The sequence below is a fragment of the Adiantum capillus-veneris genome, chromosome 16 (assembly GCF_014529385.1).
Source record: "Adiantum capillus-veneris isolate H3 chromosome 16, ASM1452938v2, whole genome shotgun sequence".
Taxonomy (NCBI): Eukaryota; Viridiplantae; Streptophyta; class Polypodiopsida; order Polypodiales; family Pteridaceae; genus Adiantum; species Adiantum capillus-veneris.
Genome location: NC_140946.1, coordinates 98968059 through 98986084, shown reverse-complemented (window position 1 = coordinate 98986084; position 18026 = coordinate 98968059). Strand labels below are relative to the sequence as shown.

General features: G+C 42.5%; 1 protein-coding gene across 1 annotated transcript; it reads left to right on the top strand.

Moving 5' to 3' along the window:
* Nucleotides 1-7442: 7442 nt before the first annotated feature.
* On the top strand, nucleotides 7443-14383 carry LOC147439532 (aquaporin NIP3-1-like). Its single transcript, XM_086485354.1, has 5 exons — nucleotides 7443-8296; nucleotides 9305-9529; nucleotides 9746-9940; nucleotides 10885-10946; nucleotides 13334-14383. Exons 1-5 carry the CDS (start codon nucleotides 8048-8050, stop codon nucleotides 13524-13526), a joined length of 924 nt encoding a protein of 307 aa, XP_086341480.1. The 5' UTR covers nucleotides 7443-8047; the 3' UTR covers nucleotides 13527-14383.
* The last annotated feature ends 3643 nt before the right edge of the window (nucleotides 14384-18026 follow it).

The following is an 18026-nucleotide window of genomic DNA, read 5'->3' as shown; positions in this document are numbered from 1 at the left end:
GTTGACCCAGATTGACTCAAGCAGACTTACATTGGTTATGGTCTATCATGATAGCATACTGTAACTTTTTTTTTATGAATATAGAAATAATGTGTACTTATCCAAATACTATGTTATGATGAAATGGTTGGCAGTTGTATTGCATATATTGTTATGACCCTTGTCTAGTCTCTTCCATTGTATGATTCGATTGATTGTATGATTCAATGAATTGTTGGATAATTAATACAAACACACAACTCTACGGTGCTGTAGGACAAGAATTTCAGAGAGAAAATGGAACCACTAATCTTGCAAAAATAATTGGGCAATTAGGTACAAAACTAGAACCCAATTAGAGCAACAAATAGTCATCAGATAGCTCTTGATAATGCCTATGCACACACACCTCTAATGCAAAGAGACTATGAGATTGAAGAAATTAATTTGAGATATAAATTATGTAAGAAACATACTAAGTGGAAGGAAATGTGCAAGAATTCAAAGAACTAACTACAATTTTCTCGTTCTTTGATCACCAAAGGTTAATGGAGCATGCTCTTGCTCAAGTGGTGATTAAGGATTGGCACTAATAAGCTAATGCAAATAGAGATTAGGAAATGCTAAGTTGAAGAGTGCTAATCACTAACACACAAAAATGTAACAACAAACCTAGCTGGCATAACCTGGCGCTCTGATACCACTTGATGGGAATGGGATCGTGGTAGCTAAGGTGGATGAAAGAGAAACATTGTGCACACAAGTGAGTGTGTTTTAGCTAGATTATCACTCAAGCGAATTAGGTTTTAAGATCAATTAACTTGGACTCATAAACACGATCTTGAGTTGCTGCTAAGCCATCACAAGCTCACCATAAACAAGAGAGATGTAATGCAAAATAGACTTGGTTTATTCATTCATGACATGAGCTTTAAGTAGCTCCACAACCTTGCACCACTGCATGTGGGATAATTCCTTCTCTTCTCTCCTTGACTCATACTCTGGTACTCTAGGACAAAGCTCACACCTCCCCCCCCCCCCGAGGGTATACCTCACTTTGATGCAAGACACAACGACTTATTGAGAGTCAATTCCCTCTATAAACACAAGTTTGCCATCCCTGCTCTACTGACGACTCTATTTGGTGGCCGGCCCCTCTCCCCACACCAAGAGAAAGGCCATGATCTTACACAAGAAGGGTCTAGAACGTGGAATCAATTGTGGGACCCCATAAAAAATTGGCTTGACGAATTGGCGTTATCATTAGCTCTTAGGACACATCCATGGGGTCTGCAACTCATCAAGACTAGAATCAAAGAATTCCCAGTGGAGTTCAAATGGACACTACAATCTCCTTATGTCCTAGATTTGAGAGCCTTCTCTTGGCAAGGTACCTCAACAAAGTAACAAGCACCCTATTTGTAATTGAGTCGTAACTAGTGAGCTCCAACGTAAGTAAGCTAGGGCAAGCATGACCTGCAGCAAGCATGAATTTGTTGCGAACACGGGGAGAGCAATGACGTAGAGAGAGGTGATGCAAAGGCAAGGGACCGTCGCATGCGTCCAAGCTTCTTTGAGATGGTCAATGCCATGGCATTAGAAAATCCCCAGGGTGGTGAGCTTCTTTAGCAGGACAAAATTACCAAAAAGGCAGTGGGAAATCAAATTCCAATTTATATGGTCATCTTTGATGGAACCCAAAAAGTCCATTCTATTATGGCTTATTCTCCATAGAGCAATCTAGACTAGCAAAAGGATGATTCATTCCAATCTAAATCAAAGGAGATGTTGAAGATGATAGAGACCTGTTTTGCAAACCAGAAAGCCCTCAGGCCCTTCAATAAAGCCCTGGGCTTCAATCCCTCTTAGAAACAATTGCTATTAGGGAACTACGTTGGATATCTAAGCTAGAGTGGAATTTCTTTGGATTGTTTGACGATAAAGAAACTGTTTGATTTTTGAGGGACCTTACAAGGTTCCAAGTCTGAATTTTTTTTTAGTTTTGTTGATGGACAAGCCATGTCCATTGCCAAAGACTAGGTGACTATCTATCAGACCAAGAAGGCAATGCTCACAAGATCGACGGCCCACAATGGCTCCACTCTCACAAATAAAGATGGGCCATTGATCCCTTCCCGTCGTGTGAGATAGTGCTAAGGGCCTTGGAGCTTGTTCTTCTCGTACGTACAAGTGTGGCCTCTCTAGCTGGCATGACGACATGATCACTTCATCTTGGAAGTTGTAAGCCACAAATTCAATTCTTTAATAGTGACAAGAAATGTGGGCCCATTAAATAAAAGTGCCGATTGCCAAAGGTTTTGTTTACTCATGGGGGGAATGAGGAACACGCCCATCACACACATGATTCCCCCTCTCCCTCCACCCCCCCCCCCTCTCTCTCTGCAGTTGACGTTATGGCAGGGTTTAATCAACTAAGAAATTTTTTGTTACAATTATCTTTACTTTTGCTCAAAAAATGACATGCTCAGTTTTTTTTGCTCGGTGTATGGATTTCCTCCATAGATACTTGAGCCTATCCCCCCATCCAACAGTGATTTAGCTTAGCTTCCACACCCTTTGATGTGAGACATGGCATTAGGGCATTTGGGAAGTGTTCTCCCTTTGTGCACACTATGCCCCTTGCAAGTTTAGTAGTCTTAGCTTCATACCCAACTTGAGAGAATGTTAGTGCCCACTACCCTTGCTTGTCTCCAAACCGCAAGGCATCTCTTGGTGAGAGAGAGAGAGAGAGAGAGAGAGAGAGAGAGAGAGAGAGAGAGAGAGAGAGAGAGAGAGAGAGAGAGAGAGAGAGAGAGAGAGGCATGGCATGTCAGAGACCTTCTCTACCTTTTTTCATCCGAGGGATAGTGTGTACTGGCCGGACTCCTCAGAGGATGACATGTGGCGGTGGAGGGGCCGGAATCCTTCCCCCTTTATACATAGTATATATAAAGATGTTAATTAATTATGTGCTCAGGGGGTCCGCTATTAACAATGCCCATATATAACATACATTTGTAGGGTACTTGAAAAACCCCCTCTATTTAAATTTCAACATGTATAGATTGACTCCTCTTTTTTGGTGATTTAATGAGTTTTTTTCCAAAATGGATTCAAAAAACCCCTCTTGTTAATGCACTTTATTAAATTGCTTAAAATTTGAAAAATAGAAGACCCCTAGTGAACTCACGTGGGATATTAACACAATGCCCCCCTCGCTTGCCCAGGATTATGTGTAAAAAGCTGATGAGTAGTATGCCAAGATAGCGTCAACTGTAGGATGGTCCAAGACTGTTAAGTTTGAAATGTTTAGGTTTATGGACTTTTACAACTTGGGTAATTTGTAATTCTTCTTGTTATGTATCATGGATATGGAAGTGGTCACATGAGACTTAGTTAGCAGTTACTTTATCGAATAACTATGCCTCCTGCATGGTTACACAACCAATTCTCTGTCATATATAACTATGCCAGTCGTTTTGTAACTATGCCAATTTTAGCAAAGTTGCACCAATTATATAGTATGGATAATTGCTACACGCGCAACCACCTCCCAAGTCTACTCAAATCCACATGAGCTTAGTCTCGTATGACTGTAACATATTGGCTTCTTTTCTAAGTGTCTTCTTTACAATGAATTATGTTGAGTGCAAAAGATAAAATTTTCACCTTTTTGTTCAAATTGAGTGCAACAGATGCAAGTTAGCCACTGAAGACTATGCTCACATTTGGTTTAGTTGTAAGGATAACAAGGACATCATCCAGTTTTTACAAAAAGTCCTCTTCTAGTTATCCCTTAAATCCTTGGACTTCAAGGATCTGCTGTTGGGGATGGATATTCCCTTATGGAACATATGGAGAGGGTACATCTTATGGTATACATGGCTCTAGAGAAATGCTTCAGTGTTTCAACACTCCTCTTCCTTTCCTTTGTCTCTAATCAAAAGAGATTTGATGAAGGTAGCAAACCAGCTGTGCATAAAGCTACAGATGCCCCTTATGAGCATGAAACCTTCGGGTAACTGTAAGGGGATGGATATTCCCTTATGGAACATATGGAGAGGGTACATCTTATGATATACATGGATCTAGATAAATGCCTCAGTGTTTCAACACTCCTCTTCCTTTCCTTTGTCTCTACTCAAAAGAGATTTGATAAAGGTAGCAAACCAACTGTGCAATAAAGCTACATATGCCCCTTATAAGCATGAAACCTTCAGGTAACTGTAAGGGGATGGATATTCCCTTATGGAACATATGGAGACATGGCTCCAGAGAAATGCCTCAGTGTTTCAACAATCTTCTTCCTTTCCTTTGTCTCTACTCAAAAGAGAAATGAAATGAAATGTTTATTAACGTCTACAAAAGGCCTAAAAGACCTATGAGACCAATACAACAAATCCTCATCTGGCATGTCAAAGTGTCCAATACAATATGAAGTATTGAAGTAAAGATTGAACCACTAGAAAAGGAAAGGGGAGAGGGAGGTGCGGGGAAGTGGCCGATATAAGAAACAGCTTGTTGATTCGAGGTGGCTCCTGTCCTCTGTCATCACATGAATTCTCTCATGGGTCTCTTTAGCATAAAATCACACTCTTGATCCTGTGAAGATCCTCATAGGAGTCGCTTTGTATCTCCCAATGATAGCCTGGATACGTTGGTGGTAGACATAACGACGACGTAATTTGCGAGGAGACCGTGGGCATCGGGATCTACTGATCTCAATAGCTCTCTCTAGCACCACATAGTGCGGGGTGGGCTGTTGTGTAGTTTGTTGCTTGAGGGGGGTCGTTTTGGAAGTAGTCTGTGTGACTGGTCTTTGGGTCGATCCTTGCCTAGAGCACTTCATCCTCTGTAGTAGGCCCTCTCTGTGTTGCCGTAATTCCAGCAGGAAAAGCCCAAGACATCTCTGATCAGTGTAATCCATTACTCTAGACAAGGGCCCAAAGCCATCTCTAAAGAGGCAATGGAAACATCCCCTAATCTCATAATATACTCGGCATCGACAGATATAGTGCTCCTTTGTCTCTGGCTCAATGTTGCATAACTCGCATACCCGCTCCTTTGCTGGTGTTGAAGAGTATATGCATGTCTCTATGTGTAACTGATGAGAGGAAGTGCAGATCTGACCTATCACACATCGAAGCCCATGCAAGAGGTGCGAGTCCATGTATCTTGGCCGTACAATAAAGCCATCCTTGGACTTGTGAAGAAATTGCTCTCTATAAAAAGCCATTTTCATTCCCAGCTCCTTTTGGGGGGGGGGGGGGGGGGGGGGGGGGGGGGGGGGGGGGCTCAACTAGGTCTTCTGTGTATCAAGCTGTGTAAGATCCTGTCTGACTATCCTGTTGATCTCCGGGCGAGTCAGTGCAAGAGATGGTGCGTCCAGGGAGTACTGAAAAGGTGGTAAATTGTCCATCTGAAAACCACGTAACTGAAACCGAGCTGACATCTGTACATACCAACATCTGAAGTCACCCCCCAGAGCTAATTAACGGGATGATTTAAGGGCTAATCTAGTGTATCAATGAGATGGTAGATCCCACAAACCATGTACATAGATAACTGACCTGGTAAGAGCCTCAACCACCATCGGAGTGGCTGCCAGTTCTGCTCTAACAATTTCATGGGGTGTTGCTGCCTTACATCGGATCATCTTGGAGATCATAGTGACAAGTGGTTTCTCCATCCTCCTCCACCCGTCAGAGGTTTCTCTAGATCACATGTGGTGGTCAAGACTAGGTCCCCAAGTACGAACTCCATACAACAGTGTGGATGTCACCAGTGAATCAAACAGCCATAACTTAGTTCGGGGCTCTTGGAACTGAGCTAGTGAACACATCTGCTCCAACCGTGGGAGGGATGCATATCCTCATGTAAGTCTAGCGGCTGCTGCCTCTCTCATGGAGGAGGAGGGTCCTGTGAAGACAACCCCTAAATAAGTGTAATTCTTAGTCAGCTCCACCTCTTCCTCACCATATAGAAACATTGATGCTGATTCCCTCACCCATTTTGTTGTAGTATTGAAAATCATCGCTTTGGTCTTGCTTAGGTTCACAGTCAGGTCTCTATCATGTGTGTATCTCTCCAATGTATCCAACTACCCTTTTGGTGATTCAGAAAGGAGCATAGGTCATTTGCATACAACAACAAGGGTATCCAAATCCCTGATAACAGTGCACCTCTGTCTCCATCTCCGTCAATGCAGTATGAAACCTCATCAATATACATGCCAAAAAGAGTAGGAGAGAGTGGACAACCCTGTTTCACTCCAATGTTAGAGTCAATAGTCTCTGAAAGGCCTTCAGCTGTGCGCATTCTACCTGCTACTCTCTCGTATAGTGCGAGGATACCCCATGAAATATCATCTAGTACACCGAGATCATACAGTCTGCACATCAGCCTTGCTCTAGGCACTGTTTCAAAGGCTTTGCGAAAGTCGACAAAGCAACAATAGATACGCTGCCCACGAGCTTGACCCTCCTCGAGGATGGCTCGAAGAGTAAATATGTGATCAAGGGTAGCAAAACCTCTTCTGAATCCAGCCTGCCCACGTGCTCTTACATCCTCTTTCTCTGCTCATCGACTGAGTTCATGTTCAAGTACAGAAGCATAGAGCTTGGCCAAAGTATGGCATATCACGATTGTGCGATAATTACCAGGTGATGTAGGATCTCCTATCTTGCATACTGGCACAATGATGTTAGAGCTCCAGCTCTCGGGGAAACCCTCAACTACAGCTCTGCTAAACATGTTTGCCAACAAGCGTGCCAATGTACCTTGTACATGCTGCAGGTGCTCAAATGCCCCTTATGAGCATGAAACTGTCTCCTCTAATCAAAAAAGTTTCAAGTGGCAACAATGGAGCATGGTTGTGCCTCTCTTCTTTCAAGCCAATAAATTCTTTCAAGCCAATAGGTACAGAATGAAAGAGCTAGTGTCTCTTTCACCTTTGTATTGGGGCTAACTCACCCCTATGTATTTCTTTCTTACGATGTTTAATCAAATTCTGCTTTTCTTAAAATAAATAAATAATTTGAGAGCCTTTATTTCACAAATCCAGACTTTATGCCTTCGTCATTATCAAGTAGCTACACTCTAAAAGTTGCAGATTGTTTGAGAACAGTGGACTGTGGTATGAACCCAGTCTTAGTTATTCACAAAAGTCCCCCAAGAAATAAAGATTTGCATGAATAAAATATATGAGTCCATTGTCTATTAAAAGATACTCAAAGCATATATTCAACAGCCTAAGTTTAGCTATGTATAATCTACAGACTCATTGTCTAGACTTGGGGGCAGGTGACATGACTGGTTATATGAGCTCCACCCTCGGTCCCTCCTCTTCTAACCTTGTGCCCACCCTCCCCTGCTCCTTTTTGGACCAACCCAGCTTTTATGCTGTGTGTGTGTGTGTGTGTGTGTGTGTGTGTGTGTGTGTGTGAGAGAGAGAGAGAGAGAGAGAGAGAGAGTATATTATATGTGCAAGTAGCCTAAGAGGGAGTGATCGTGTGTGCATGTGTATGTGCGTCTATCATCCTCTTGCATATATGTGGGCAAGGTGCCTTGCTCCTCTTCATCTATTTGGAATGCAAGCATCCAAATTGCTCTGTTTCTGAAGCTGTCTGATTGGCGCCTTGCTTTCTCTGCACTGAAGAGCTCAGATCCCGGCTATGGAAGGCTTGGCTAGGCCTTAGCGACTACTGTGTTAGTTTGTGTTTGTGTATGACCATGGTACTCTCCATGTCTCCCAAACAAGCTATCCTTTGATCTCCCTCAGCCTCAAGCTGGCCATTCCCCCATTTCCCATACTCCCTTAAGTACACCTTTATAAAAGCCTGACAATCATGTAAATCTCCACCTTAATCTCCCATACTCCTTTAAACCCAAAAAAAACCAAAAAAAGAAGAGGATTTCATCATCATCTCAGAATGTAGCTTAGAAAGTCACTAGACAGAAGTGGATTTCCGCAACCTCTGTGCGTCTGTCGCGGTTTGATGTTTTGAGCATGTAAGAACTCAAGCAGAGATAAGGGGCCTTTGGGTGCGTCTCTCTTGAAGGGAGTACAATGGCAGATGGATATAATCACATGGGTACTTCTACTCCTTCAACACCACAAACCCCTGTGACTCCATTGCCGCTGTTGGTGACATCGCGGCACGGTCCGGTCAACGCAGTGCAGGATGCTCGTCCACACAAGCCCTCCATGCTCGCCAAATGTTTTTCCATTGACAACTGCGGTCTTGATGGCGGCGAAATGGACTTCGCCAATGCTTGTGTCCATCCTCAATTACCCTCAGTCTCTCTCACAAGAAAGGTGATGCTCCTCTATTCTCTGTTTTTTAATCTTTTCTATTAATCACATCGATGTTTATTGAAGCTAATTATAAAGGCACTCCTGTTTGTCAATCTTTGCTTCGGAAGCATATCATTAAAAGTTTTAAGAGTTGTCAAATTGCTATTAATGAGGGAATGCTTCATTAAGAAAAAAGAAAGGAGATGCTGTGAACTATGGGGATCTCAGATGAGAAAACAACATTGATCCTCACAATCAGTCCTACTAATGATGGAAGTTTGCACATCGTGACTTCTCTCTCTAGCCTTAATCCACATTACATTCGAGACGCATTAAAAAGGCAGATCCCTATGCATGGCATGGGCCAACTTGATTCTATGAGTCAGAAGTCTTTGCCTGTCACTATCAAAATGGCCCGATGCCCTGTAAGATCAAAGCACCAGAATGATATGATACATATAGATCATGTTACAGGAACATTGCACCGCAGCATCCAGCAGGCAGATGCATATAGTCATGTATGAACATTCGGTCAGACGGGCAGCCAATTAGCGAGTAGCATGAAGTGGCCTTTTTCAAGACAATTTTGCACAAATGCTTGCCGAATGGTCGATTTTGCAACACACTAGTGTGTCAATGCATTGTTATCAACCCTATAGGAGACTTATGTAGTAGTGTTGTCTTCACTAGATTAAATAGCTAAAAGTAGTTGCCAAGATGCAGCAGGTGATCAGTTCCCTTATATTGGCAAATCGGTACGCAGGCTTTTTGGAAGAGAGGGTTTCAACTTTGTAGAGTATCTCCATGACAATGTATGCAAAGTTCAATATATGTGTATGCTTGTCATCTCTTGGTCTTTATACTATCAACACTCATATTCTTGAACCAGCTTGTTTGGATCCCTGCCATAAGAATGTCACTCTCACTTACGCACAAGGCATCGTTATAGTTAGCCTTGCAGTTTTAAGTGGTGAAGGCTTTTATTTTGTTTTCTGATGATTATGTGCATTCCTTGTGATTGTGGCAAAGGTGGCAGCAGAGTTTTTGGGGACCTTCATCTTGATCTTCATTGCTACGGCAGCTGTGATTGTGGATGAGAAGACTGGGGGTTCCATGACTATTATTGGGAATTCTGCATCTGCGGGCCTGGCAATTATGGTTGTCATTCTTTCAGTCGGTCATATCTCAGGAGCCCATGTCAACCCATCCCTCACTATCGCCTTTGCAGCATTACGCCATTTTCCATGGATACAGGCATGCACAAACCCCCATCTTCAAGAGCCTACATGAATGCATGTGAGCTAGGTGTTCATTTCACGATTGCAATGCCTGCGATGTTAGTAGGTTATGTGTTGATGAGAAGCTCAAATAAATGCTCTTTTTCACAGTTTGCATTTGTGATGCAAGTAGATTTCCAGATTCTTTGTCACATCTGTTCATGTTGGTCACACGCCAATTGGGAAATTTCAGGTTCCGGCTTACCTTGCAGCACAGATTGTGGGTTCCATATGTGCCTCATTTGTACTCAAGGGCGTATTCAATCCGGATTTTCATGGAGGCGTTACCGTTCCTCATGCCACAACTGTGCAGTGCTTCTTTCTCGAGTTCATCATAAGTTTCAACCTCATGTTTGTTGTCACTGCCGTGGCTACCGACACTAGAGCCGTAAGATTTTTCCCTTTTGCAATTTATTCTGTTTATGATTACATGCTTGCATGAAATTTACCTGTGTCCTATTGGCCCTTGATGATTTCTAGGTAGGAAGTCTCATAAGACTAATCATTCTGAAGATAGGTCTTGAAATTCATGTACAAATTAAGGAAGACCTGGAGCAGCTCCCAAACATTAGGGAATCAATTAATGCTATTGTTTGTTGTGGCTCATCCTCCGACATGCTTGCATGAATTTATCACAATCAAAACTACTAAACTGTTTGAGCTTAGTAACATTTAGTGGCTTGCTATTTTGATTCAAAAAGGTTTTTGAAGTTCACAAGAACCTAATTTCATGCACATGTGTTTGGGTTTCAATTTGTTATACCCAGTATTGTCATGTTGCACGCACATGGTGATGCATGCGATAGCTTCATATAGCTGGGTTGTTATGCTAGATTGTAGATGACGTACTATTGATTGGTTGGTTTATATAGTTGGCTCTTGCTCCTTTTAGCTTTCTTTAATGGAAGCGCACAGAAATTACATCGGACACTTAAGATGCAGCATTGAATCATAAGAGTTGGCATTTAACTAAATGCTACTCGTTCTTATTTTACTGTTTTAAATGTGATTGTCTCATGTACTGTTGATTACGTCAATGTCGTCAATACTTGCATGTGCGGTGTGTTGTGGAGGACTATCATGAGTCTATACTTTGTGCTTTCCTATGAGTGAATATGCACGTTTCCTGGATGCATCAAGGTGTGCATACTATGTTGATCTAGTGGCTTATTTGTTCTGTATGCAAGATCCTTTTCCTAGGGGAAAATTGATTGTGCTAGAGCAGGCACACATGCGCAGACATTGCCACATCATTGCACATTGCATGGTCTTTCTGTTTTGTGGCCAGTTGCCTTTTTCTTGCTTTGATGCTTCAATGTGCATGATTATCAGGTTGGGGAATTGGCAGGAATTGCAGTGGGCGCTACAGTCATGATGAACATATTGATATCTGGGTAAATCTCAATTCCTTACAAGAGGCTTCTATGTGTTTTGCTATTCTGTCTCTGTGATTTCCTCTAACCTCTCTGAGTATGCTTGGAAGTGGTATGGGACACACTAAGAGGAAGAAAGTGAGAATTTGGGCTTTTTCTGAATCGGGATAGACAAAATTTCAAGCATTTGTGCCTGAAATGAGTGGTACAATATACCAAAAGAGAGCATCTTAAATAGGTTCTTAATGCATAGGCACTCTAGAGGCCACTATGGTGGGTTCTCCAGTTCTCCATGGAGGTAGCGACGGTCCCGTATCACTGCCAGCATGAAATATCAGGGTCTTCTGCTAAATTTTCATGGAAAAAGTCGTTTAAGGTACCCTTAAATATACTTTTTTGCATCTCCAACTTGCGATAGCAAGATAGTAGGTCAAAAAGTGCAACGAATATCTTTGCAGGGTACTAACTGGATAGACCAATTACAATGGGATGAATGAGCACGGTAGATCTCGGGCAAAGTAATCTAGGGAACCTGAGATTACTTCACCCCCCTTGGCCCCCCCCCCCTCCCACTTCCTTGGATTGTACTCACACCTGGGCATTGAGAGGCATGTGCGCTAACCATGTCACTCACACATCTCTTCATGAATTGTTGGTGTCCATGTTGATTTCTGACGTGCGATTGTGTCGTGGGCTAAAAGTAATATTGTGTACTCGGGATTACTTTTATTCAAAAGTGATCTCATGTATGCGATATTACTTTCGTAACAAGACATATGGCACCCCCTTGATCCCATCTTCCCATGCCCATGTGATCTCGGGTACGCGAGATTACTTTCACAGCAGGACCTATGGTGCCCTATGGATGTCGTGGCCCTTATCCCATCTCTTCCCGTGCCCATGTGAATTAGGGCGGATCTGCACCGGCAGGGGTAGAACCCAGCCCACAATTGTGAGCAAACTATGCCTATGAGTCTCAACTCTGCCGAAAATTGGCAGAGTTAGAAAATGCGTCTTCTTCCCCCGCCCCGCTCTGCAAACTGCCGTTTCGTGCTGGCTCCAATTAACGGACTGGACAAAATTGCTGATGAGTGGCTGGGGTTGTACCCCTGATCCCCTCTTATATGTGAGGGTCATGTTGGGACTCTAAAACAGAAAACTGAGAAGGATCCCCTATGAGGCTCTTAAATGAGAGGACCCATTTACAAACAAAAATACAGAAGATTTCAATCATTCAATGCTCCACATGCAAAAGTCAAATGTGTGCGTGACTCCCTTCTTCTTTAAGGCTTGTTTTAGAAAGCCAATGAATGCAATGCAGCTTTGGTAGCAGCTCCAAAGTGAGGGTCCTTCAACACCCTCTAGATTCATTGAAGGGAGGGATGACTTGTCAGAGGAGGCCATCCATTTGTAGCTTCTCCCCACCTTTTAACCTTCGAGAAGTTTGAAAGGGGAAGTGTTCCTTGACCTTTGAGTATTTGGTAGTAGCCTATTGAGCTGCTCCCTGTCTCTAAATCCTTGAGGACTCTACAAGCTAGTGGGTCTATGGGAAGGTGTTCTAAGAGCCTCAAGCACCCCCACAATGGTGGCTCGAGCCTTGATATAGTAAAGCAGCCCGCGAACTCATGTTGAACAATGTCAAGCCTTGCATGGGCCTTCTAGCTGAACAAGAGGTCACATGAGGCTATTAGAGGGAGGGACCATATTCAAGACTAAAAAAACAATCACAACTCCCTTTCCTCGAAGGATGGGTTGGTATCCTGCAAAGTTTCATTGCCTTCTGACACGGTCTTGTCGGTTCCATGCGGTGCCATAGTCATATTTCAGGCCCAAAATTTGTAAGTTGGGACCCATACAGGCTTTCAGAGCATGGACTCCAAGACCAGCCTTGTGTTTTTGAGATGAGTTGCAAAACAGAGTATTATGTGGGGGTTGTGGTGCGTTGTATTGTCTCTTATGAGACCATGGTTTTACAGCACATTCATGCTCTCCAAGCTCTCAAAATCCTCAGCAAAATGGATGGGGCATTCAGAAGGGCAAAAAGTCCTCAGCCTTGATGTCAAGGGAGAGGTCATGATCGCTTTAGGTGGAAAGGGGGGTCCAAGGGTGATGGAAAGGTACACTATTTATTTGTCTTTTTGACAAAATCAAAGAGGAGTGACCTGCTCAGCAAAAGCTTTCTCTTCCTTTTGTGACCTAACGGCAGACCAAAAGTTTTCCAAAATGACGTAAATGTGAGAAGCTCTCTCTCTCTCTCTCTCTCTCTCTCGGCTCTCACTCTCTCTCTCTCTCTCTCTCTCACACACACACACACACACACACAAAAGTCTCTCTCTCTCTCTCCCCTTCGGACCTTCCTTCCTTTGGGCGGTAGTAAAACTTTATGTGTGTTGGGTTTTGTGGTGCAGGGCGACGACAGGAGGATCAATGAATCCGGTGCGCACATTGGGGCCAGCCATCGCAGCCAACAATTATCGGGGCCTCTGGCTCTACATGGTAGCGCCCGTCTTGGGCGCTCTCGTGGGAGCAGCCGCTTACACGCTGGTCCGCCTCAAGGACGAGGACGCCCCTGCTCGCTCTGGTCGGAGCTTCCGTCGTTAACACACTATACAAAACCCCGCCTCCCAAAAAAAAAAAAAAAAAAGAAGCCTTTTCAATAAGCTATTTATGGTTTTTATCCTTAATTTTCGTCCTATGGTTTTTATCTTTATTAAATTTGCCTAGTATTATGTCTTCCTATTATTTTAACCCTAATAATAAATTTCTCTGTTTTTATTTCTTCCTTGTTGTACCTTTCTTTTTTCATTTTCCTTTCTCATTTCTCGAATAACGGCCTTTTTGACTCAACTCGACTCGACTTCCATCGACTTGTTTGCATCCAACTCCATGATTGGCCCCATGTGACTTGGTGTGCAATTTTCTTGCTTTGCTGTGTTTTTAAATTTTTGCTAGGTCACTTGTTTCAGTATAATAAGGCCAAAGTATCTCTCTTGCTACACTTAAACTAAAGAGAGGAGATATTGTCTTGGCATTCTCTTGCAATAATTCATGCCTTTTTTAATAGTTCCCATGTTTTCCTTAAATGGTTTTCTATGAATAAGGCCAAGTATCCATCTATCTATATTACAATAAGGGAAAGAGACAATGTCTTGGCCCATTGAGACTCCTTACAAACCTTGAGCATTTTAGTTAATCCACCCATGTATCGCCTCGCTTTCTCCTACGCATCTTTCGTAGTGGGCTCTCTCCTCCTTAGTGTTGGGGCTTCACCGCAAAAATAAGGCACCACCTTCCCACTTAAGTAATGCACAATGATATCCATGTGGAAGTATGTAGCTCCTATGCGTGTCAGCTCTTTGCCCACCTCTCGTTGTTCTATGTATTTCCTTTCTTTCTAATATCAAAATAAGGGTAACACGGCCTTGAGCCGTTGTTTCCCCCTGTACATACATAACAAAGGCTTCTTGTCCATGTCTATTATGCTTTGTAGTTCATAGCTTGTGTGGTCAAAAGTATGGGGCACAACACAAATGTTGAAGTTGGATGAAGAAGGCACAATGCTCAAGTGATGAGAACACTTCTAAGTGTGTAGAGTTGTTTGTGTCACTCGGGTTTGTATTCTACATGCCCTCATCTATGATTGTGAATGCGGAGGATGGTTAACTTATGTTTTGCATGTGCTTGGGCACTTGGATGTGCTCACTCTCACATCTTCAAACATGCACTCTTGTATGTCAAAGACGTTCTGTGTGTGTGTGAGAGCGCGAGCATGAGAGATAGAGAGAGAGCTTTTGCATTTGCCAATTCACCCTAAGCAATGCACTATTGTTTCAAGTTTCAAATTGTGATGTCATTGAAAGTAAAAGATGAAGTATGTTTTTGCAATGTACGCTCCATCGACGGTGAGAATTTTGTTAACAATGATAATCATCGTCTTTGTACCATCGAGATAGTTTTGTGTCAAATAGCATCATGTGCTGTAGTGTTGTAATACTAGTTGCAAGAGCTGTACGAGTTCCGAATCAAGCTAGGGAGACCTTTGCATCTTTGTCCTTCCTTGAGAGATCAATGCCTTTTTAACACAGGGCATCTTTCATTTGCATTCCACTTAAATACTTGGTGCAATTTGCATTTGAGAATGGGTTAAGACGAGTTGACGGAAGAGATTGAACGGTGTTCGGTTCCACATGTTGCTAGCTCAAGAGGGATGGCTAATTTCGAACCCACAGAAAAATTGGGCAAGAAAATTTTCCAATGAAATGCTATGTACAGCTCAACAAACTACAAACCCTCGAGGAATAGGAGCTGCATTGAGGCCCTTCATTTGACAGTTGCTGGTGGACCTTTTTGAATTCCCAATTGGGATTTGTACAAGGCTAGATGTTTTAAAGAAAAACTTATAGGATTTTATCGATTGGGTAGGAAAATAGTTGTAAATGATCCCCAGTAACTATTATGGTGCTAGAAGGTGCCCATCACTACCTCATTATTGCACCCTCCCTGTCGTTTCCGTGATTCATATGTTATTTTCTCTCTCCACTCTCTTCATGTATTTAGATCTGTATCTTCTTCCTGGGTTCTCCATCTCTTCAAGCTCTACTTCCATCTATATCTCCACCCTAAGGCAAGCAAGGCTTCACAATGTCTTCATAGCAAGTTGCAGCCTATTCCTATTACTCACTCCATCCTCATCTCCACTACAACTTCTTATTTCCATAGCATAGAGAAAACCGCAAGCTTCATTGTCTATGCAAGAAGTGCAAGAAATTTGATCACTCGAAGATTATGCGAGACACACCGCCACCCAATTTTGGAATCATAGATACAAGCTCCCCATCTTTTCTCTTCAATGTGAGGAGAAAGATCACCAAGCAATGAAGATGAGAGAGCCAACAGTCTATACATCCTCCAAAACAGAGGAGAAGAAATTCTTCTTGAGAAAATTACAGCAGCCAAACAAGAGGGGAAGATGTCCTCTATGAAAAAAACTCCCATCAAGTAGAGGCCAACGTATGGGGGAAAATTGTGTATGATGAACATAGTGCACTTTTCTTTTAATAGTGATGATGATGTGCCTCCATGGAGATGTTGACCCCATCACAAGAAGATTTAGAAGTTTTCCCGTACAATAAATAACATAATGAGCTTCTGCTCGAGGCACACCACATACCTGACTAGGTACGATTGGGGGCAGGGGACCGCCCCCTGGGCCGGCGGTCCCTTGCCCCCAATCGTACCAAGCTAGGTATGCGGTGCCTCCCTCACAGAAGCTCATGATGTTGAGGTAAGTCACAATGAGAATTTGTCCAAAACTTCTTGTGCATCACTCTCCAACCAAGCCAGGTGATAAAAAAGAAAGAAGCAGTGGCCCTTCTCTGAGAGAGAAGAAGCAAGTGAGAGGCACTCTATTCTGCGTACTCACCCTTGAGTTTCACATATTCACTAAAACAATCAATACTGTCAATCAAGACCACCACTAAAGCCTTGTTAATCAATGATTTCGTGAAGAGTTTTTTTTTGTTTTTGTTTTTTTGTAAACGACTCGATCACGCTATTGACCAATGTTTTAAGAATCTAACCATGTAACAAAAAAAGTATCATACTAACCTTCTGACTCATTCGTTTTGTTGGGGAGGGGCGGCGGGGCGGGGGGCGAGAGGACGCTTGTGCTTTTATTATTGACCATGAGGCAGTATGAGAATCCATTGTAGTCATAATAAGAGTGAGAATGAGCACTAGGGTCACAACACTAGTAAAATCATTGGTATCAATGTCAACATGTGCTAGTCACAACATTGGTTCATATTGACGCTAGTACTGATAAAATTTTTAATGCTCATTTGCAACAATGACTCCTATGCTTTTATTAGTAGCCATACCTAGAAACCCTCTATAGAGCAAGTTGCAATCTCACACTTTCCAAAAGATCGAGTGATCTCCAACTTTTTCTTTCACTAACTTGATGCTTATGACCGCACATTGCTACAATAGCAAGCCATAAACATCTTGCTAGCACGCGTGCACACGCACACGCACACACACACACACACACACACACACACACACACACTAAAACGGAAGGTAATAGTAATAAAACAAGTACCACGCATGGCTCTTCTAAAAATTAGCCAACAAGTTGCCTACCAAATAGGCATAAATGCTTTATGATATGAACAGCCATAGCAAGTTGTCAAAAAAATTACCAGAAACAGTGGTGCTTCAGATGCCATGGACATAAAAAAATCAAGTACAATGACATAAACATCACTATGGCATGCCATATCACCAAATCCACCTTGAAATTTGGTAGAAATGTATATCACCATGGATAACAACACATCTCATGTTGCCACATTTTCACGACATGTCACAAAAGTAAATGCTAATCTACCAATGTATGGACATCCTATAAATGGATGGATGCGGAATGATAACCACACTACCCAATTGATCTTGTAAAAAACATGAACGTACCATCAATGCAATCCAAACCATAAGTGCAATGGCAAAAGCATCACAATCACGTGCCATATGACAACTCCACTGCCAAAATGGTATAAGGTGCCATGTCACCAAGAAGGATAATAGTATATCACATGCCACATATACATGTACACGTCCCAAAAGTAAATGCCGATCTCCTAATGTATGGACATCTTACAGCTGGATGGATGGATGCCGCATTATAGGCATATATAAGGTTTGAATTACTAAACCCTCTTGTTTTTTGTGTTGACCTCTTGTACCTACAAGTTTTTGCTTTTTAGCTCTTCTCCCTTTTCATATCCCTTGGGTCCCTTGGCCATGGATGCCTAACAATTGGTATCGGAGCAAGGTGCTTGCTCTTCTTCATATGGCCTACTACCGGCTTGGTAATCACGTGAAAGATAGCTCTTGTAAAGGGGGAGGAGAAAACATCAACATGCATCAAATTTCTTGGAGATTTTCTCATCTTGAGTGCCTTTACAAAGTACCAATAGAAAAATTAAACTGGCTCTCTAAGTTTGACTTTCCATGAAGGTTTTGAATCATAACTTATTGTACACACCAATTTTTTGAGATCTCTACTTCTACGATGAGCGAATTTGGAATTTATATTTT

Bases quoted from the DNA above. Each gene is read 5' to 3' on its own strand.
- LOC147439532 (XM_086485354.1), top strand. From the start codon at position 8,048: ATGGCAGATGGATATAATCACATGGGTACTTCTACTCCTTCAACACCA. The intron at 8,297-9,304 runs GTGATGCTCCTC...ATTGTGGCAAAG, and splicing joins CAGTCTCTCTCACAAGAAAG to GTGGCAGCAGAGTTTTTGGG. The intron at 10,947-13,333 runs GTAAATCTCAAT...TTTGTGGTGCAG, and splicing joins ATGAACATATTGATATCTGG to GGCGACGACAGGAGGATCAA.